The sequence below is a fragment of the Mercenaria mercenaria genome, chromosome 5 (assembly GCF_021730395.1).
Source record: "Mercenaria mercenaria strain notata chromosome 5, MADL_Memer_1, whole genome shotgun sequence".
Taxonomy (NCBI): Eukaryota; Metazoa; Mollusca; class Bivalvia; order Venerida; family Veneridae; genus Mercenaria; species Mercenaria mercenaria.
The window spans coordinates 30,515,060-30,538,895 of record NC_069365.1 but is presented as its reverse complement, the minus strand read 5'-3'; the positions used below and the strand labels follow the sequence as shown (position 1 = coordinate 30,538,895).

The 23,836-nt window shown below is 35.5% G+C and overlaps 2 protein-coding genes across 3 annotated transcripts in view; one reads left to right on the top strand and one right to left on the bottom strand.

The window, feature by feature from the left end:
- The first annotated feature begins 929 nt into the window (after window positions 1–929).
- On the top strand, window positions 930–7,019 carry LOC128546092 (complement C1q tumor necrosis factor-related protein 3-like). Of its 2 annotated transcripts, none has more exons than XM_053544837.1 (3): window positions 930–1,118; window positions 5,684–6,047; window positions 6,504–7,019. In XM_053544837.1, the coding sequence occupies exons 2-3, from the start codon at window positions 5,846–5,848 to the stop codon at window positions 6,911–6,913; spliced, it is 612 nt and encodes a 203-aa protein (XP_053400812.1). In that variant the 5' UTR covers window positions 930–1,118; window positions 5,684–5,845; the 3' UTR covers window positions 6,914–7,019. The 2 variants fall into 2 exon arrangements, with proteins under 2 accessions (XP_053400812.1, XP_053400813.1); XM_053544838.1 differs by lacking the exon at window positions 930–1,118 and adding an exon at window positions 2,953–2,970.
- A 3,937-nt stretch (window positions 7,020–10,956) lies between these two features.
- The window catches only part of LOC123556748 (adenylate cyclase type 9-like), a 74,224-nt gene continuing 61,344 nt past the window's right edge, over window positions 10,957–23,836 (bottom strand). The window contains exon 6 of the mRNA XM_053543067.1: window positions 10,957–23,508. Coding sequence (XP_053399042.1) covers window positions 21,830–23,508 — 1,679 coding nt within the window. The 3' untranslated portion in view covers window positions 10,957–21,829. The remainder of the gene's footprint in view (window positions 23,509–23,836) is intronic.

The following is a 23,836-nucleotide window of genomic DNA, read 5'->3' as shown; positions in this document are numbered from 1 at the left end:
ACAGTCATAAATTGTAATTAATACGGAGCTATATTTTCAGTTTAGAATTCGTTTTTGATCTGTGGACATGAATGGTTTCATTTGTCATAAATGCGACTGTAATATACATAAATTCTAATAAAACTAAAATGTCCCAAGTTACCCCAACTGGGTGGGGTAACTTGGGACACTTGACCAATGTTTAATTAATTTATAGTTAATCACAGGTTATCAGGTATTTGTAAAAGTTTATATTCGTCATATATCATATAGGTTGCGCATACTGAAATATCAATAAATCAAGTATATATTTTGTCTTTCTAAAATATTACTCAACAGTGATTCTTTAAGTGTCCCAGTTACCCCATTTTACCCTACACGATATAGTTGTTTTGACTCAATTCTGATCCCTGGGTCACACTGTACTTCATCGACACATGCGTCAACAACTCAACATCAACGCACAATGTTAGATAGCGGTCACTTAAGAAATGAAATGATTTTTCTCGGTGTTCATGCGAAATGAACAACAGAATAGGATCGGCAAATCCATGAATCTCGATTCATGTTTAATTTGCCGATCCTATTCTGTCGTTCATTTCGCATGAACACCGAAAAAAATAGTTTCATTTCTTATATTTACGTTATATTTCCTTTCCATTTGTGAACACGATAATATTATAAATTGCACATATTTTGTGGCATTTAACATTAAAATCAGCTTCCCGGCCATTCTGTTCACCACATGGAACAACTGCGACGTCATCTAAGGAACGTTCTCCCTGACTATACGCGGACGTCGTCAAAACAGCGGTCGGTTATCACTAAGCAGCGATGACGTAAATTTCGCGCCTTTCCTTTGCTGTTCATACGAAATGGCGAATGTAAATATTTAGATATGACGACATCCATGCATGTGTTTTGTCTTTGACTCCAAAATGACGTTCGAAGCAATGTCACAATGTTTGGTGGTCAATCGTGTGGAAAGCTGCAGACAGATCGAGTAGGATGAGGACTGTAAAAGAATTCTGGTCGAGAGCTTTGAGGAAGTCATTCTGTACCTTTATCAAAGCTGACTCAGTTGAATGAAACTTTCTGTAATTTTTAATCTTTTTCAACGAAAGGGAGATTGGACACAGGTCTGTAGTTTTTGAGAATATTTGGTTCAAGACCTGGTTACTTATGCAGAGGTCTTGCAAGTTTAAACTCCTGCAATACATTATATCCTAATTTCATTGATGTTTTTTTTTTTAATGTTTGTTATCAGCGGCAAGAATTCATCAAAACGAAAAGATGGAAAACCACAGGTCGTCCAACACTACATAAACGAAAATGTTGCAGGCTCGGTTTGATTTAGCCTGTTCATGGACAGTAGTGGGGATGCAAGCTACCGTCCAAGCCCTCCAGCCCCGGGTTGAGCTGAACTCAACATTTACGCATGTTATAAAATCCATGCTAGCGATTCATGTTTAATTTGCCGATCCTATTCTGTCGTTCATTTCGCACGAACACCGAAAAAATAGTTCCATTTTTTTATATTTACATTATATTTCCTTTCCATTTCTAAACAAGATTATATTATAACTTGCACATATTTTGTGACACTTAACATTAAAATCAGCTTCCCGGCCATTCTGTTCACCAGACGGAACAACTGCGACGTCATCTAAGGAACGGTCTCTCCCTGACTATACGCGGACGTCGTCAAAACAGCGGTCAGTTATCACTAAGCAGCGATGACGTAACTTTCGCGCCTTTCCTTTTGTTGTTCATATGAAAAGAACGTCATAATTTTTAATGGAAAAGAATAGGGCGAATGTAAATATTTAAGGTATTAGACCTCTAATAGTAATGTTTAAGAAATGGTATTTGCTTGGTATTTTCTTACTGTTGACCGTGCTTTACACTGTGTTGCAAATTTTTAAAAACTTTAACAGTGCCGTTTTTTATAAATTTTGTATAATTAATGGTATTTCCTCAAGCTCAAGTGGTGACAAATTTCAAAGTGATGGCCTTTATCTAAAACGTTTACAGACAATTCATTTTACCATTATTATTTTATGAAAGAAATATCAAACTATTGGTAAACATATATAAAACTTAAAATAAAACTGTCAATATTAGGGTGCCTCAAGTAAATAGGTTTAATGTTACAGAACTCTAACTCCGACATTGAAAAATTAAGGTCGAATGCTGCGAGTCTGTTTTGAATTTTGCTTGCTTCATTCAAAAACAACTTTGGGGCAGAAGTAAAACCTACCTACATTTCTTCCACAATATGTAATCTAAAGATTGAAGGCAAAATAAAGAACTTTCACCATATGTAACTCAGTATTTTTAAAGATGTCTAACTCTACCCCTTCTGTCGCAGAGGTAAATTCACTTTGAACACCAAGAAATCGCTTATCAAATGATTTTTTTCCCTATTTTTATGCAATAAATCATTAACATGTCTTGAAAGAAGTGAAAACTTACTAGAAAAAAATGGAAAATAAGGAAAAAAATTTTGGTCCCAGTGGGTTTTGAACCTACGCCCCCCTGAAAATTGCAGTCAAAGTAGGTTTATGGTAAGAATTGAATACTCTTCAAAAAGAAGGTACTGTATTATGGGCCTAATCCATGAATCGCGCTAGGGATTCATGTTTAATTTGCAGATCCTATTCTGTCGTTCATTTCGCATGAACACCGAAAAAAAAATAGTTTCATTTCTTATATTTACAATATATTTATTTTCCATTTGTAAACAAGATAATATTATAAATTGTACATAGTTTGTGGTATTTAACATTAAAATCAGCTTCCTGGCCAGTCTGTTCATCAGACGGAACAACTTCGACGTCATCTAAGGAACGTTCTCCCTGACTATACGCGGACGTAGTCAAACAGCGGTCGGTTATCACTAAGCAGCGATGACGTAATTTTCGCGCCTTTCCTTTTGCTGGTCATACGAAAAAGAATTGGGCGAATGTAAATATATGATATGGAAACTTAGTAAGATATATTAAGCTTATACAACAGTCTTCTCTACTATTCCAGAACGCATCAAATTTGATGATCTAAATTTCTCTATGAATTTTGGTAAAGAGTTTGTAATACAGCCGCCACAAGGAAGGACACAATGGGTTGTGCTAAAATCAGATACTAAAAGATTATTTTTGCCAATAAAGAAACGCCCCTGGTACTAATAGCTTTTTAGGAAAGAAAAACGTTTGTTTTCTGTCAGGAGAAAGGCACTCACTAGCATTATGTTATCAAAGAGACCAATGCTCTGTGGGTGAAAACAATCTAAATATGTCAAATACGTCTACATCCGGCGGCGGCAGATACAAAATATACCAATGCAAATGATATCGATATCACAAAACTATTGGGGGGAAACATGTTACAAACTACAAAGCTTGACAAATACAAAACAATCACACAAACTTCAAAAATAGAGTTTCTATCGACAAAACATATACATAGCAATTCAGGTTTCTGACGGAACGTTTCCTCTGCAGCTAGCTAAAGTCTTTAGTGAGAAATGATACTCAGCTCTTGTATTTGCAGTCAATCAAGTTCTTCTTGGAAAATCCATACCTATTTCATTGCACGTTTTTTATGTTGGTTGATTCTTGGTCCTTCCGCAGAAAGCGAGAATAATAATTTGAACTTGTCATGGACAGTCGCGTTCTCAGCTCGTCACAAAATCTTATGAACTCGACCCCTACGCGTACGCAATCATCCACAACTCTACTGCAAATATTTGTGGTCATAACTCCGAATAGCATTTACAAGTTGAAGCCGGTTTCCTATTCAACATTAAGAGATACAGAACTTTTTACTAGTAGTTCTGTTATAAATTTAAGTAGACTACTCAAGGGTTTTAGCCATTCAGATTCGGATAGATAATATACATACAATAACCGTTCCCTAATAAGGGTCTCTCTATATATTCCAAGACGTTGCCAAACGTTCTTTGCTGTTGACAAATCTTATGAAAGTTCTTTAAAAATGTTATAAAGTTTGCCAGCTCTTGGCCATAGATGAAAATATCTCAGAACTTTTAAGAGTTAAATCAGAATGCCAAATATTTTGGCAAATGTTTCATCACCCAGTCGTGACACCCATCATGAAACGTTTCCTTCTAGCAAATTGCTTAGCGCAGCCAAGGTTAAAATGACGGCTATAATGGAAAACATGAATTCTGCAAAAAGTGCATGCTTCAAAGCCTCCAATAGTTTTAACTAAATTTTGAGATCCTCTGAAATTTATTAACCATTACTTTTGAAGGCTTCTATCAAAAATAAAACGTATCTATTAGGACGAAACATTTGAGTTAAAGAAAGGTAGGGGCTTGTTTGCAAGAATGCTAATTATCACAGTTAATTAAGTGCGACTGCTTAAAATCATTGTACAGTTCAACGCGATATGAATACTGCGCCAGCAAATGGTACAGAATAATACTCATGTGGAGCAGAGAATGAGCTTTGTTCAATTCCAAGCTACATATATATCGATATTGACATGAATACATCACTTTGTGATAGTTTAAAAGCTACAACACTATTGAAATATTATGTTTTTCGTTTAATAAATGTTGTAGCACATGCAGTACACGAAACAAATATATTAAACAAGACATTTTCAACATGATTGCTGAAATACACTGGGTGGTATTAGATTTATTTTGATTATTTCATATCATTTAATTATCTGTTTACTTCAATATTGATATTACATTGACAAACAAATATTCTAGAATGAAAATTACAACGGCAATGATATTAAATTTTGCTGTGTAGTTTAACTTAGTTTTAAGATACGCAGAGTTATATTTTAAACTTGGCCACCATTTTGATGACGCCAGTCCAAGTTCCGAGACTGTCCAGTCTCGGAACTTGGACTAGCGACATCTCTTTTTGTGACCTTTACACATTGTTTAACAGTTTTGTATATGTCGCAATTAACCTTTTTTTCCGATCGCACGGGATTCCCGTTCTGAATACACTATTTCAACTTTTCGTCTTTGGTAGACAGAAGTGTTTAGTAAATGTATGACAAAATGTATAACTAAAAAACCTAGTAACATGACTATGGTTTTTTTTTTTGTTGTTGTTTTTTGTTCAAAACTTGATACAATTTTTGCAAATTATGGATTTTTGAGAGAAATTATTTTTCGCTTAAAATGTGTGGGTTAGTCCCCTTAACTTCATGAAAAATTGTTGATACGAATGTTCAAACTACAACACAATAGAAATTTATCTGTTTCTTCATTGCCACTAAAAGCCCAGACTCGGCCTCCCCAGCCATAGTCAGTGATGTTATTTAATTTTAGTTGAGAAAAGGATGCACGTGAAAAACGCTGAACATGCACTGTAAATACTATGAATAATGTTTCTTCATTATTTGTCTTCTAACAATAATTATGCTAAAACATTTTCTTGAATTTGCTTGTTTTTCTCTCTACTGTATTTACTTTAAATCAACATGTATGGCTTCGAAAATATATAAAAATGTGCACCTAAACATGTACTGTTCATTTTTTGTGTATATGTCATAGAATTGGTCCTTTTAGTTAAAATAAGATAAGAAATTGCACTTGGTTAACCTATTGTTATCTTTCACTAAATTAGAAATACATTTTATATATGATTTCATTTCGCAAAAATGAACTGGATAAGAAAGGTATTCGCTCTTATTTCTGTGTTCTTTGTTATTCCAGCAAATGCAGAATTAACGTCAAATGAATTAAAAATGTTTGAAGATCTTGCCACTTATGTTAAATCACTGGAGTGGAAACTGAATAAAGTTGAAAACAAACTTGCAAACGTAGAAACTGAACTGGAAGGACAAAAAGAAATCAACCGTAATAGATGCTCAACGGATGATTTTAGATTCGCTACGGACAAACAATGACAAGCTTAAGCAGAGTGTCGATATAATGGAACAGCAAAATAAAAGTAAAGAGCATTTTCTAAAGCAGATCGTGCACGCTGGGGAAGTCGAGGTGAACGAAAACATGACTAAGAATAATGTTAGGAAAAATATTCAACAACAAACTGGTGATCAGAATACAATGCGAGTTGGTTAGTTTTTTTATTACTGTGACACAGGTATCTTACATAGGCGTTTAGCAAAATAATGAAAGCTGTAGCTTTTACTTCTATTTCGTAAAAGTTTGACTTCAATATTTTAACTTGTAAATGAATATTGTGCTGCTTCTCAAATTTCTCAACTGTTTTCATAGCTATAAAAAGTCGAACATGACATATTTAAATTAAGACAACCTTTCATATTTGATGTAAATGAAATATACGTAAATACATTATTTCGGTTAATTTCAAAATTAGATTTAAAAAAGAATATGGTAGCACTGACTTCAAAATGACTTTTGCCGTGACTATATACGGCCAATATTTCAATTGATAAGAAATTTGTTTCTCAAATTTTTCTCCAACATCTGCACGAATAAGCTTGTTCTTTTTTAATATTGCAGCTTTAACATTATAAAGAATAAAGCGATGTTCGTTTCAATATTTCAGCTCGCCAAGAACGGGAGCAAGTGGCATTTTCGGCCTACCTAAAGCATGACTTGTCAAATCTAGGGCCTGGGCACACAATACAATATGGAGCTACCGTCCTGAATGAGGGGAACGCTTTCAACGTCAACACCGGCATCTTCACCGTCCCGGTAAGCGGCGTCTACTTATTCTCTTTTGCTTGCGAGGACTACCGCAATCATCGCATATATGCCGATATCCTGGTAGATGGAACACGCAAGTCGTTAGTTTTAGAAGGACCCGTCGCAAATGCCCATTCTATGGGAACGAACGTGGTCATCCTACGACTGACCAAAGGTCAAGCTGTCTGGGTCGCCATTGATGCTGGGGGTAACGATGACCTACTCCAAAACAGCGCCACCACATTTTCCGGAGCGTTTCTATATCATTAGCTTACAGCGATTTTCTATATTTTCTGATTTTTTTTTCATATATGTACAAATATCGCTAGTTAGGCACTTTCAGAGAATAAGAACAGAAATAAACAATTTGACTTTCTTTGCAATGTTGCAACATAATTTATAAATACCTGCTTTGGCGGTGTGTGCCACACAATTATATTCTGAACTGTAATCTACAGTTAGCAGGGTGGTTTGTCGCCTAATTTATCACGGTTCGGACGCGCAGGAATTGAAGCACGAGTTGTTAAATATCTAAGAATGTGAACACGACGAACCGTGGTAAATCAGACGATAAATCACAAGGCGGCCTTGATTGTTTTCATTCTTACATGCTCAATGAAATGTTTTGATAAATATAGATATAGAATAGGACTTCATGTGGGAATCTGACGTCATATTTGAACGTCATAATGTTCTCTTACCAGTTCGCGCGTGAACCCTTATTTAAATATACTTAGTTTGAACGTCTTCTTTGTTTAAACTGCAGGCAATATTACGCTTAGGGATATCAGTCATACGAAAAAATGTTTTAGGTTTATTTTGCTATTTTGCATAATTTGTTAAGTGACAATCACTTTTCCAGGTCAAATAACACTATTATCAAAAATAAGTTAGATGTTGAACAGACATGGAATCTATCAATTCTGTGAAATACCAACCTACATTCGTTTTCAATATCGGTAAATAACACAGAAATCGTCCTGAAAACCGTAACACTTTGTTCACAAATCCGTTTCCAAGGCTCGTCCTAAACCATTTCTTCATTTGACCGACATCCCTAAGCGTGAATATAGGTTATAGCCCCGCGCGATAAAAGAAACTATAACGTACTTGTTGTGATAACACTAATTAAGACTTGACGTTTCTGTTCCAAAAGTAATGTTTCTTGGGGTTCCTTATTATCTTTTTAATCTTTTTATGTAATTGAAGGTGTCGAACTTCAACCTCTCAAATCCACCTTCATATATTTTTATCTATAGGCCTACTGTCTTAAAAGAAATCGAGTGCGGGAGGTCGTGGGTTCGATTCCCGGCCGCGTCATACCAAAGACGTAAAAAATGGTACTAGCAGCTTCCTCGCTTGGCGCTCAGCATTAAGGGGATAGTGCTAGGACTGGTCAGCCCGGTGTCAGTATAATGTGACTGGGTGGGGTATCATGTCACGTGTCTACGGCGTGATATTCCAGTGAGGCAGCACTATAAAGTTGGGCATTGTGCTCACTGCTCAAGTAGACACCGTCGTTTATATGACTGAAAAATTGTTGGAAAAGACATTAAACCCGAACACACACACACACTTAAAAGAAAACAAAATCTTTGGGAAAGATATAACTCTTTAAAGTTATTATATGCACGACATTTGTACACCAATGTTCCGGACTGTATTAGGCATTTCTTACTGCCGATGACTCTCCAGGTCAAATAACACTGTAGTATCAATTATCCATTAAGCCAACAGAAGTTGTAGCTAGAAGTGAAACATTCAGGGTTGTCTGGCTGAAATTGTTTCGTGAATGCATTGCAACAAATGCTGACAAAACAGACGTAATGTTATTCACACGATGACGTACGATAAGCATAGCGACCATATTTTCCGGGATGTTTTTATACTATGAGTTTGCTGTGTCTATATGTATTCTGGTTTAGATATTTTCTTGTCATATACTAATGCCGTTAGGTGTTAATGGGATGTCTTTGATACTTATATCTTATAAAAAGAGCAGAATACGCAGTTTGATTTTCTGTACAAAAGTGGACATAATTTGTAAATAAGGCAGTGTGTGCTGAATAGTACGGTGCCCCTAAAGTGACATGTTACGCACTTTTTTCCACTTAGGTAATGTGAGACTTTTTTTAAACGAAATAACTAACGAAATCATTTCGTTTTAACGAATTAGTTATTTCGTTTAAACGAAATGTTATTATTTCGTTTTAACCTTTAAAAAAAAAGGTTTTCGTAATTAAAACGGTGAGGGACAAGTGATTTGAAGTCAGCCACTGACACCGTTTGACTGTATATGCCTGGTGTGTTATTTATTCTTTCCCCAAAGATAAACCGTTTTGCAAAATAGTGGCATCCACACGTTTGCACACAGGCAGCAAAATGTGACTACACGTGTATGCGAAATGGTTGTGAAAACATTACAAAAATACCAACAAACTTTGGACACTGGCATTCTCAACGTCAATGAACACCTCGATAGTGTAGTTGTACATGTGAAGCGCGACGAGAGATACCTTAGAACCTTTTGTGTTAGAAGTAGGATGTTTACAGGAGATAACCCCGTCAGATGTGTAGATACGCGGCCGTTCTTCTTGCAGTCGGATATTAGGTTTTTGGTAAATTCAGGTGCTTAACAATGCAGCGCACAATAAACGTAACTTAATTAAACTATGGTGCTCAAAAGGAGGCACAAGGAATCAGCAGTGAGGCGTTGATACTGCCAATTAACACTAATTAGCGCAAATTTAGTGAGATCTTTATGCATAGATACACATGTATGAGGTATAATTTCGTCTGACAAAACACGAATTATCAACGTAGAAACCTACAGGTCGCCCAAACTGACAAATGTTGCATGCTCGCTTTGACTAAGTGGTACTACTGTCTCACAACTTTATCAACTTGTAAGCTCGTGAAAATGGGCCGTATATGAACCTGCAGAGATTATATTAATACTTACCTTTTTGAAACGGTAAATTAATCTGTAGCAAGTCGTCGGATTACAGATTTGATCAAATTAAAAATTAAGATCTTGAGATCCAACTAAATTTTAAACTTAATTTCCCGTGAAAAACTGGCGATGATAAACAAATAACTGTTTCGTTCTCACATTATTCACAAATAACTGATTTTTGTTGGATGAAAACCTGTATTATTTAACGGGGGTGTGGTGGGGGGGGGGGGGGGGGTGAGGGGCGTAGGTGGGGAGTAATGTGGACCTTTCACCAAGAATTTGTTTCAGTCACAAAATGCAAATAACAGATTTAAACTCAATTTGTAACCTTAACATTGACCTACCGACCAAGTTCATTTGCTCTGCACACCGTCTCATTGCCACTTATCTACATGCCAAGTTCAAAGTTAATACCTTAAATGATTATAAAGTTATGCTCTGGACACAAAATGTGACAGAAAGATTTCCATTGCTGTAACCTCGACCTACTAACCTAGTTCATGTGCTCGAATAGTAATTTAAGGCACAAAAATAAAAAAAAGGAATTTTTGTGGGGGAAGAGGTGTAGGTTGGGAGTGTAGGTATGAGAGTAATGCCAAGTTTACAAAGGACAGCTTGTGGCATTGACCTCTGACCTACAGATCAAGATCATGTGCTTTGCACATCGTCCCACCGCCACCAATCTATATGCCAAGTTTGAACTCAATAGCTTGAATGGTTATTCAGTTATACTCTGGACACGAAGTAAGGACAAATTTGACCTTTGAGTTCCATTTGTGACCTTGACCTACAGACCTGGTATATTTGCTCTGCACATCGTCTGATCTCCACCTACCTGTATGCCAAGTTTAAGTCAAATAAGTTGCGCTCCAGACACGTTTGACCTACCTACCTTGTTCATGAGGTTCAATGCCATCTACCAATATGCCAAGTTTAAAGTCAATACCTTGAACTGTTATGCTCTGGTCACAAAATATGACGGACAGACAAATGCACCTAATATGTTCCTTTTTTAAAAATGGGCGTAAAACAAGGTTTGGCATTGGAACATATCTCTATGCCTGTACATAAATGCAATGAAGATCATCTTTAATGCTTGAATTCTTTAAAATATTCTTGGGTGTCAATCAATGGTCTTTACATTCCCATCCGTATTTTACTCTCTTCATCTCTACCTGTTTTAATTCGTTTGGGTTTAAAACTGTTTTCAAGAGCATTTCAATTTTTTTCTTAATATAAAGAAATTTATTATAAACAAAATTCCTGAATATAAGAACACAATAATAAATACAGGACCAGGGCCAAATTCGACTCTAAATTGGGTATAATTCAGTGAAACAGAAACAAACGTGAAAAATAAATCTAAGATCACTTTATTCAAATACTATAAGCTGACAGCAACACACAGTGACCTAATGAAAAACAACACATGACAAAATACCTCACAAAAAAAATCTAATACATATATAAGTAAAAAAAAAAAATTAAATATGTATACCTAAAATTCATGAAATTCTAAAACAACAGACTGTTTAATCCCTATCAAGATATTTAATCCCAAAAAATATTATTATAAACAGAATGCTTGCTAGAAAATAGATAAAAACTTCAATTGTTTAATCATCATGCAATTTCTATTCATGCTGTACTTTAAGATTAACATGTCAATTCAAATCTGAGGCAACTTAGTGAAATAAAAGAAAAGCAAGAGAAAGAAATAAATATTTAGCATTGTGAGCTAACCATCAAATCTCTCTTAGTATTTCTGAACAGTTTATGCTGATATGTTTTAGTAAATAAAACATGCATCGCAGATGGAAACAGAAATACATTAATTTTCATCAGGAAACAGACAATTGGTGAATGTTGGTTAGGGTTTAGCTAACACCTTTCATGTAAGTTATTCAGTCAAGTAATTTTTCAGAATGTTTTCTGCACTTCAGTCTGTCAACAGAAACCATTCCTTGCTTACCACCATGGCTGTATTTAGGACCCGACATGCTTACTGTAAAATGATGATGGCTTGCGATGACTCCTAATTTCATTGTCAATCAACATTATACAGCAAATTGTTGAACATTTCATTATTATTTACTAAATTATCAAAAGAAAAGAATCTGTCTAAAGCATAAGTAAATTTATAAAACGTATAACAATGAAATGAGCCATACCATGAGAAAACCAACGTAGTGGGTTTGCGACCAGCATGGATCCAGACCAGCCTGCGCATCCGCGCAGTCTGGTCAGGATCCATGCTGTTCGCTTTCAAAGCCTATTGCAATTAGAGAAACCTTTAGCAACCAGCATGGATCCTGACCAGACTGCGCGGATGCGCAGGCTGGTCTGGATCTATGCTGGTCGCAAACCCACTATGTTGGTTTTCTCATGGCATGGCTCATTAATTAATCCTATAGAAGAACACTAATTAACACATGCACAAGTACATAAAAACTTTCATTATGAATTGTAAAGCATCAGCTTTTCCGGTTTTTTTTTCAGGAGTAAGCAAAACTTATGTTAAAAGTATTCAAAATTAAAGCTCACTTAGAAAAAAAATTAATTTATTTCTCCAAGATGTTAATTAACATTTACTAACATCAACAAATATAAACAGTATACCAGCTACCTATAATATAAACAGGAATACTAAACTACTTTAAATATTTTAAACTGGATTTAGAAGTAAATAATTGAGCAAAAAAACAAAATTCTGCAAGAAGGATAACATTCTAAAGTAGAAATAAAACCTTTTGCTGTGTAAAATTTATTTCTACTTGAAGCCTAGGAAATAGATAAGCTAAATATAGCTTTCTCAACAATAACTAAATTTAATTTTCTATGCTAAACACATAATTGATTGACTCACAATGTTTGTTATACAGGAGTTCAGACCTAAATCTAAACACACAAACATCTGAGCTGAATTTTCCCATATGGCATTGATATAAAACTTACTGTAAAGTCAGGGACGAAACAAGAGTAAAGGACAATATCTCATCTAACATATGACCTTATCTCACTATGATATAGTCTTACAGCATCAGAACTTTATGACCACAACCCTATATATCAATACAATATGGCCGACACTGCAACTGAAAAATTATTCCTAACACTTCTAAAGAATGAAAAAAATCAACAAAAAAACAACTGTGAGTCTATAAAATTCTAACATGAGTGATAAAAAATCAGGCAACAGATAACGTAACATATATAAAAAGATCAAAATGGCTGTCCTCATAGCTTGCTGAATACCTAAAAATAGAAAATGGTTTAGTAAAGAAAGATATGAAGTGAATAAAAGGCCATGTACACTTCCTAATGCCCATAACATTCTCCACTCACTTAAAAAACAAACAAGAATAATACCCCTTAAGGAAAGAAAAACTTAACGTGCAAAATGTGCTTTTTACAAGTGTGTCACATATAAAATGGGTAAAATTCTTTGTATTATTTCAATGCCTTTAAACAAAACAGTATTCTGCAAAAATTACAACACATTTGTAATCCCGATCTAAACATTACTGCATCTGAATGATCAAAGATATAAATGAATGATCGGAAATCAAATGTAAACGGTCTTATTAAATACTGTATAAAAAGACTCATAATTTAACTTTTTGTACAAAAGTAAAGGACTAAATAAAACAGGCATATAAATATATATATTTTACAAGTTATGTTAAAACAACAGCTTAAAAGGTTATAAATATTTGCTTTCTTAACAACAACATCTCCATGAAATATGTATATAATACAGATTCCTAATTCATAAAATGGTAACTAAAATGTTGTTAGAATCCTTATTAATTTAATGTATTACAATCTAAGTGTATAAGTAAAATACATCAACCTACATGTGATATACTGAAGTATAAATGACATATAATGTAACATAAACAACTATATATATATATATATATATATAAATCTTTTACATAAATATACCTAAAATACATATATCAATAACAACAGCTCTAACACTTAAACAAGAAAGTCATGATGACCCTATATCGCTCACCTGTTAAACCTGGCCTTGGAATCATCAAGACATTCATTCTGACCAAGTTTCATGAAGATAGGTTTATAAATTTGGCCTCTACAGTGTTAACATGCTTTTCCTTTGATTTGTGTGGTGACCTAGTTTTTGACCTCATATGTCCCAGTTTGGAATTTGGCCTAGGAATCATCAAGTTAAACACTCTTACCCAGTTTCATGACCATTACCAATTTTTTGACCCCACATGACCCAGTTTCTAACTTGGCCTAGGAATCATCAAGATAAACATTCTTACCAAGTTTCATTAAGATGGATCATAAATGTGGCCTCAAGAGTGTAAACAAGCTTTTCCTTTGATTTGAGCAGGTGATCTAGTTTTTGAAACCACATAACCCAGTTTCGAACTTGGCCTAGGAATCATCAAGATAAACATTCTGACGAAGTTTCATGAAGATAAGGTCATTAACGTGGTCTCAATAGTGTTAATAAGCTTTTCCTTTGATCTGACGTGGTGACCTAGTTTTTGACCACACATGACCCAGTTTCGAACTTGGCCTAGAGATCTTCAAGACAAACATTCTGTGCAAGTTTGTATTAAATCAAAGTATAAATGAATCCTCCACATCCTTTCAGGGGCAGTAACTCTAGAACCTATGATGGGATATAGCCGGTTTTCAAAAGGAGCCGAGATCCTATTGTGACTTAAGTGGGGTGTAAGAGTGGTTAAAATCGAATGTAAAATGTCACTTCCATCGTGTTCACAAGGTAAAAATTAACAAATTTTGTCTCTCTGAGGGGTCAATCAGGAGCCATAATTCCAGGAACCTACAACTGGATCTGACAGATTCATCATGGAATCCAAGATCTATTGTTGTTAAAGATACTTTGCAAGTTTACATCAAATCAAACCATAAAAAAAGTCTCTATATGGGTGCAAAAGCCAAAACAGCAAATGTTTGCCCTTTAAGGGACCATAACTCTGGAACCCATGACGGGATCTGGCCAGTTTTCAAAAGGAACCAAAGATATTATGCCAATACAAGTTGTGTGCAGATCTGATTAAAACTGATTGCAAAATGTGGTCTCTATCATGTTTACAAGAAATTGTGGACGGACGGACGATCACAAAAGCCCACCTTGTCATTACATGACAGGTGAGCTAAAAATCCATACATGCAATCAGTCAAGAAAGATACATGTGCTAAAAATTCACAAAACAATATGGTTGTAATTATGTAGTCAGTGATATAAAATAAAAAGAAAAGTGAGTCAAAATATTACTGTAAAAATCCTCTATTTTAGAATGGGTTGTTGCTAAGTTATACAGGATATTTGTTTGTTTCAGTGTAAGATCGAAATATCTTTTACGAGTGAACAAAAAATGCATTATTTCCACCAGCGGCATAGCCATAAATGAAACAGTAAATATGGTATTCATAAGTGAAAGATATTTTGATTTTTCATATGTAAAACAAACAAATTTTCTTTTTATTTCATGTTTTGACTAAATTTACCCATTTTATAGTTTCTTACCAGTGAAAAATACATTCGTTAATTTTCACTGTGAAAATAACAGATTGTCACTCTAATATAATTCAATGAAAAACATGCAATAAAAACAGTTCTATGAGTGCAACTTTTAGCAGGTTATACAACTATTTCCTATAGAAACCTCACCGTGAGACCTGCATTACCCCGACAAGTTTTGGACAGGTCTCGTAGAAGATAAGACTTGTAAAATATATAAAATGTCAAAATGTTAGCATTGTACTAGAAATCAAATCTTTCCTCCAAAGTTAATCTTACTTTGCATTTAACTAATTATATATTTTCTAGTGGTCTAGAATGAAGGGCTATTTGCAAGGGTATCTACATGGAAACTAAATAATGTATTTCAGAAAATCTTAAACAACATCCATTAAGAAATCAAATTAAAATTTCAGCATCACACTTTCTTGTAGAATGACATGTAGACACGTTCTTAAAATTAATTTTAGAATTCAAAGTGTTTGGTATTATTCCAACAAAAGATCAAACTATAAGTATCAGTTTTTGCTCTATATGATTATTGAAGAACATATAACCTTGACTCCTTCTCTCATACAGTTTGCTTTTTCAACTAGTGTGTTCTAAGCAGCAGCTGAACTAGTGTGTTCTTAAAGCAGCAGCTGAACTTGAGTGTTCTAAGCAGCAGCTGAACTTGAGTGTTCTAAGCAGCAGCTGTTTTCTCATTTAAGGTAGTGGGCTCGTAATGACACTAGGCATTTTCCGTATGATTACGTACCCTCATTACGCAAGTCAGCATTCTTCCGATGTAAATGTAGCTGAATGCCCATATGGCTTTCCGTATAGAAACGAAAAACAAGAGGACCATGATGGTCCTGAATCGCTCACCTTTTCCCACATGACCAAGTTTTGAGAATGACGTCGTTTTTTCTATTATTTGACATAGTGACCTAGTTTTTGAGCTCATGTGACCCAGTTTTGAACTTGACCTAGATATTATCAAGATAAAAATTCTGACCAATTTTCATGAAGATCCATTGAAAATCAATTGAAAAATATGGTCTCTAGAGAAGTCACAAGGTTTTTCTATTATTTGACCTATTGACCTAGTTTTCGAAGGTACGTGACCCTGTTTTGAACTTTAACTAGATATCATCAAGGTGAACATTCTCACTAATTTTCATGAAGATCTCATGAAAAATATGGCCTCTAGAGAGGTCACAAGGTTTTTCTATTTTTATACCTACTGGCCTAGTTTTTGACCGCATGTGACCCAGTTTCAAAATTGACCTAGATATCATCAAGGTGAACATTCAGATCAATTTCCATGAAGATCAATTGAAAAATATGGCCTCTAGAGAGGTCAAAAGATTTTAATAATTTTAGACCTACTGACCTAGTTTTTGACCGCACATGACCCAGTTTCGAACTTGACCTAGATATCATCAAGATGAACATTCAGACCAACTTTCATACAGATCCCATGAAAAGTATGGCCTCTAGAGAGGTCACAAGGTTTTTTTATTATTTTACCTACTGACCTACTTTTTGAAGACACGTGACCCACTTTCGAACTTGACCTAGATATCATCAAGATGAACATTCTGACCAATTTTCATGAAGATCCATTCACAAGTATGGCCTCTAGAGAGGTCACAAGGTTTTTCTATTTTTAGACCTAATGACCTAGTTTTTGACCGCACATGACCCTGTTTCGAATCTGACCTAGATATCATCAAGATGAACACTCAGACCAACTTTCATATAGATCCCATGAAAAATATGGCCTTTAAGAGAGGTCACAAGGTTTTTCTATTATTTGACCTACTGACCTAGTTTTTGAGGGCACGTGACCCACTTTCGAAGTTAACCTAGATATCATCAAGATGAACATTCAGACCAACTTTCATACAGATCCCATGAAAAATATGGCCTCTAGAGAGGTCACAAGGTTTTTCTATTATTTGACCTACTGACCTAGTTTTTGATGGCACCTGACCCACTTTCGAACTTGACCTAGATATTATCAAGGTGAATATTCTGACCAATTTTCACGAAGATCTCATGAAATATATGGCCTCTAGAGAGGTCACAAGGTTTTTCTATTTTTAGACCTACTGACCTAGTTTTTGACCACATGTGACCCAGTTTCGAACTTGACCTAGATATCATCAAGATGAACATTCAGACCAACTTTCATACAGATCCCATGAAAAATATGGCCTCTAGAGAGGTCACAAGGTTTTTCTATTATTTGACCTACTGACCTAGTTTTTGATGGCACGTGACCCAGTTTCAAACTTGACCTAGATATCATCAAGGTGAACGTTCTGACCACTTTTCATGAAGACCTTTTGAAATATATGGCCTCTAGAGAGGTCACAAGGTTTTTCTATTTTTAGACCTACTGACCTAGTGTTTGATGGCAAGTGACCCAGTTTCGAACCTGACCTAGATATCATCAAGATGAACATTCTGACCAATTTTCATGAAGATCTTGTGAAATATATGGCCTCTAGAGAGGTCACAAGGTTTTTCTATTTTCAGACCTACTGACCTAGTTTTTGATGCTACGCGACCCAGTTCAGAACTTGACCTAGACATCATCAAGATGAACATTCTGACCAACTTTCATAAAGATCCCACAAAAAATGTGACCTCTAGAGTGGTCACAAGCAAAAGTTTACGGACGGACGCACGGACAGATGCACGGACGACGGACGCTGTGTGATCACAAAAGCTCACCTTGTCACTATGTGACAGGTGAGCTAAAAAACGAAACTCAGTATGCATAGAAAATTCATCGATTTTCACTACGCATCCATTACCTTAAAGAAATAGTTCCTGCTTGGAGATATAATTTCATGCTGGCTGAAATTCAGATTTTGAAAAGTTCACATATCAGGATTCAATTCATTGGTTGCCAGTTTAAAGAAGTATACCTAGAAATTTGTCTTGATAGAAAGGTTCCACTATATTTGAATGGTTAATTAACATATTTCATTGTATTATTATTTCAAATGTAAAATATAACATGTGCATTAAAATTATGTACATAATATCACATCTAAAATGTCTTTTCTTTTTAAAATGCTAAATACTAAAGAAAACTTTAACAGTAAATCAAATTTATGACAATCCCCAACTGGTAATCAAATAACTAAGCCTGGTCAGGACCAAGGTTTGTCAGCCCTGGTTACAAGATGAACACCTAAGAGACATAATTTTGCTTTCATTTAGACATATTTCCTTGATTTTTTTCTAAATAAGTAACTTTATCCAAAAAGGATAAGAAACAAATTGCTGTTACAAACATTAACATGGACACTGTTATACTGCAGGAACTTAAATCTGTTTTTCACTTAATATAGGGATATAAAAGTTTCTTGTGCATTAATTAATGTGTGCACATGCATGAGGAATTGTTGGTAACCAAGACCAAAGGTCAAGGTCACAAAGATATCTCAAAGGATTGTCTTGACATACATAGACAAATGTTGTATTTCTTGCTCAAAGACATATCATAAACACTAAATATATCCTTTTATTCCCAATGACTTTTATAATTCTGGGGCAAATTTTATGTACCTTTCTGGTTATTCTTGGAAACGGTCAACATGTTTTAAATATCCAGGGGGCACATTAATCAACCATGCTGCCCAAATCAATAAACAATATTTTTGCATATCTTTTAAATTTGGTAAATGAGATAAATTTTTGTATGAATTAATTTGAATACAATATCAAACTGACCTGCCCGAAAATTTGTTTGCATTTTGTGAGTAATTATTTAAAAATAAATATTCAATACTTCCAAGCATCACTGATATGATTTCTAAAATTAAACAACATTGCTCATTTTACCTGCAATTCAATACATTCAAGGTTGATGAAGTCAGCTGTCTTCTTTTCCCAACACTGAATTCAAAAGATAGTAAATGCAGAGTAAGCAAAGGGGTGGTTCTCTATAGGGTGATGAAAGTGCACTGGGGTTGGTAGCTAATGTAGAAAAACATATTATGGATTGCAATGCAACTTTTATGCTACAAAAAGAGATTTTTATGGGAAAAAAACAAGACTATACACGACGGACGCTGTGTGATCACAAAAGCTCACCTTGTCACTATGTGACAGGTGAGCTAAAAAACGAAACTCAGTATGCATAGAAAATTCATCGATTTTCACTACGCATCCATTACCTTAAGGAAATAGTTCCTGCTTGGAGATATAATTTCATGCTGGCTGAAATTCAGATTTTGAAAAGTTCACATATCAGGATTCAATTCATTGGTTGCCAGCTGGATGGCTTCCTCACACCACAGCCTTTGCAGAACTTGGGACCTATATAGGTGAGGGACAAATGAGTTTTAGTATGAATCTTACCACTCAGCCACAGAGGCCTTCACGGTCCTGTATGCAGGTCCATACTAGCATGAATCTTACCACTCAGCCACAGAGGCCTTCACGGTCCTGTATGCAGGTCCATACTAGCATGAATCTTACCACTCAGCCACAGAGGCCTTCACGGTCCTGTATGCAGGTCCATACTAGCATGAACCTTACCACTCAGCCACAGAGGCCTTCACAGTCCTATCACTCAGCCACAGAGGCCTTCACAGTCCTGTATGCAGGTCCATACTAGCATGAACCTTATCACTCCGCCACAGAGGCCTTCACGGTCCTGTATGCAGGTCCATACTAGCATGAACCTTATCACTCAGCCACAGAGGCCTTCACAGTCCTATCACTCAGCCACAGAGGCCTTCACGGTCCTGTATGCAGGTCCATACTAGCATGAACTTTATCACTCAGCCACAGAGGCCTTCACGGTCCTGTATGCAGGTCCATACTAGCATGAACCTTATCACTCAGCCACAGAGGCCTTCACGGTCCTGTATGCAGGTCCATACTAGCATGAACCTTATCACTCAGCCACAGAGGCCTTCACGGTCCTGTATGCAGGTCCATACTAGCATGAACCTTATCACTCAGCCACAGAGGCCTTCACAGTCCTGTATGCAGGTCCATACTAGCATGAACCTTATCACTCCGCCACAGAGGCCTTCACAGTCCTGTATGCAGGTCCATACTAGCATGAACCGAGAGAGAAAAATTTATCACAGTTATTCCAATGTTTTCAACAACAAATCATGTTGCTTTCCATACAACATTTCTACTGTTTAAATTAGAATCAAAAACACAATACACAGACACAACTGACATAATCTCTACATAACAGCTTGAAACAAATATCACACAACCTTCTTGGTGCAAATAGGGCATTTATTACTTCCTTCATCTGGCACACACCTAAAAGGATCCACTGGTTATAAATAGCCTATTTCATAAATGGTCTATTTAATATCATGTCTAAGTTTCTCCCAGCAACAACAGTTTTCTAAGGCATTTCTACAGCATTTAAGATTTTAAAGAGGTGAACTAAATTGATGTATATAACTAAATAGTGCCAACCACACATAAAAGGAGGACAAAAAGATTTGGGATGTAATTCTTTAACAATAAAATGAATGACCCATCAGACTGGTTGTCTTGCACATTCTTTACTGAGCCATCCCAGCAAACTTTGTTTGGAGACCAGTCTAACTAAGCAACCATGCTACTGGAAAGTTTCAAAGTTCTGCCTAGACACAACCCATCAGATGCCAGATTCTTTCACTGATTTCTAAACTTTGCTTTGTAAGCACACAGGCCATACTAAATATGTGAAGAAATCAGGATTCAAGAGCTGCAGAGGGCAGGTAACTTTAGTATTTTACAGGGCTTCTGGCCATCTTCAGAAAATATTAATTTTCTGTAATGATACCTATAAAATTAATTCTGACAAAAAATGAAGTATGAAAGTTTTAGTCAATGTCTCCTTGCCCTATACAGAGAGTCTACAAAATTAGAACTTTTGTAAAACTATTGTTATTATGATGTTGACTTGATCGGACGACTATAACTTTGAAAAATAATAATTTTTGTTTATATATGTCAATGGTTAAAAAATAGTACACGACATGGTGACAAATTTTCTTTGTTAAGTTGAATATATGTATGCAGGTTAGAGCTTGCCAGTCATGCTGACATTTTGACAATACACTGGTTCAAAAATACATCAGCCTGACTTGACATACACCCTGTGCATCAATGATGTCTATTAAACAAAGAGATAACTTGTTTAACCATATCTACCTGAAAGAAACACCTCACACTGAAACACACAGACATTATTTGTATGTGTACCTATCAACTATAAAATTTCAATGTACAGGACTATTTGCTTAAATAAATATATCCTGTTTTATGTCTAGTATAAACTATTTCAGAGAGACCTTTCTGGCAAAAGTTACAGTTTTTTCTTCCAGTTTATATCAGTAAAGACAGCGGGACCTTTAGATAATGCACAAAGTTTCTCAAGTACAAAATGTATAGACAATAATGAAGTACCTGTCGAGTCAAACATTAATATCGGCATCTATCACACTGATAATTTAGCTATTGTGCTTATTCTATATGCCTTTTCAGATATATTTCACTCATTTATATGCACCTTTTTTCCTTAATTATAATTTATATGCAGGCTAAACTGACCTTCTGGTCTATTTTCAATTGAACCTCGAATTATTAAGCATGCAGATAACCTCTACCAGAAAGGTCAATATGATTTGGTCAATACTCAAATACTGGCTAATACTAAAACAAATTTCTAACATTGAAATGTCTACTCCCAGTGTGCACCCTCCTTGATGTTTTGCAAAAGGAATGTTTTCATCATACCCTTGCCTTTAACACTGATCTCTCCACGATACACAAACTCCATCTGGTCTCCTAGCAATTTGGCTGTCGCCTCAGGCACTTGGATTCTCTCAGGGACACCTGTCGAGTACATGCGACTGGAGATATTGACAGTGTCTCCCCAAATATCGTATAAAAGTTTGGTGGTACCGATAACACCGGCAGTAACCTCCCCGTAGTTATACCCTATATTCAATATGAAGTCAAAATTGAATATACTGTCATTAAACCTCTTTATAGATTTATGTAGCTCTGTACAGAATTCCATCAGTGAATACAAGTGTGCATATGGATGCTTATTCTGGGCTCGTGATGTCTCATTCAGTCCTGATGCTGCCATAAAGGTGCTACTTATTGTCTTAATTTTCTCTACGTCTTTAAAACGTATATCATCTAGAAGTTCTTCATAGTCACTAACCAATTCGTTTAGGACCCTAAGAAATTCTCTACCCCCTTCAAAAGACTCATCATAAATTTCATTGAAATTAACAATGGCTGCAAATATAACACCAACGTCTTTGTGGTTTTTGGAGTATTTTGAGGTTGTTCGTACAACTTCTGAGATGTGAGCAGGAATAATATTGTGCAATAGCCAGTCAGCTTGATCTTTATTTTCCTGCATTATCTGTTTATACTGCCAAGCTTGTGCATCTCCGTGATAATTCAAACGGTAACTGATTTCAGATTCACGATTTAAAAATCCTATCAACACAACCAATAACAACATGTCTAGTATGATTTCAAATTGTAAAATGTGCACATTTGAAAACAATGGAATATACTCCTTGTCAATTACAGTGTCGTTTGACATTACGGTAATGTCTTGTATAGAACTGTTAGAGTACATCAGTGTTGTAACATTTGCGGGTGAAGTTGTCGTCATGTCTGCCACATTGTCGATACATTTGACGACGGCGATCAGAATGATGAGCACCACGCTTGCCAGGAACACGAGCAATGACTTCAGCCACGAGCTCAATGTTGTGAAGTTTGTGTAGTGCAACAATGAGACAACGATGCAAAAACAAAAGAACCTGTCATTCCAGTCTACAGAATTCATCAAGAAGCAAGAGAAGTTGCTGAATACTCCAAGTAAGGGTAAACTTGCCACTAACGCTCCAATAAAATTCCTAAAATACCAACCAGAAGTGATGTGGATCATTTTCAACCAGGCACCGCCATCTTTGTTCTCCGAATACTTGATTGTCAGGGCGCCACGTATAAGATTCAGTATCTCCAGGACGAATGAGACAGCAAAGAAAATAAGCCACGGGAGTTGACGGTCAAATACGACAAAGCAGAAAATTGAAACGATGGCAAACACAAGAAATGAAACTAAAATCTCAAGGAATGAGTGATATTTCGGTGCAGACAGTGTATGCTGATTATGTTGATCCTCCATATAGTGGTCACGATAATTCTCCTCAATGTTGCTCTCCGTGAACGTAAGTGTACATGGGTTTATCGGGGGCCTGAAGAAGTACTCCTTGTTTTCAACACCTTCTTGAATGCTCTTCACAATGTGCATATCTGTGTGATAGTTGATGTTACGGATCTTTGTCCAAGTTTTGTTGATTGGTTCCAATGTCGGATCAAAATCCTCATCTGTAAATACACGTGAAAAATTAGCATTCTATGTGCGCATGATACAAAATACTTTATTATACAAAACAGAAAACATATTTTTGTAAATCTAAATTTAACATAACAAGAATATTATACAGAAAGCTACTATAAAATATACATAAATTATATTGATTTTTAATTGCAACTAAATGTAAAATAGGTGTCTAAAAAAACGAAGTTACTTGTTCAAATATTCTTCGAAACAATTCAAAATAAGACTACTGCCTAGTAACAGAATTCCCCTACCAGAAGGTTCATAATTATGTATTACTTGCTGCCACATGTACTATATTTTCTATATTGAAAC

What these genes read in the sequence shown, in the direction of transcription:
- LOC128546092 (XM_053544837.1), top strand. Translation starts at nt 5,846, where the DNA reads ATGATTTTAGATTCGCTACGGACAAACAATGACAAGCTTAAGCAGAGT. An exon ending in TCAGAATACAATGCGAGTTG is followed by an intron (nt 6,048 to 6,503) that starts GTTAGTTTTTTT and finishes TCAATATTTCAG; the next exon opens with CTCGCCAAGAACGGGAGCAA.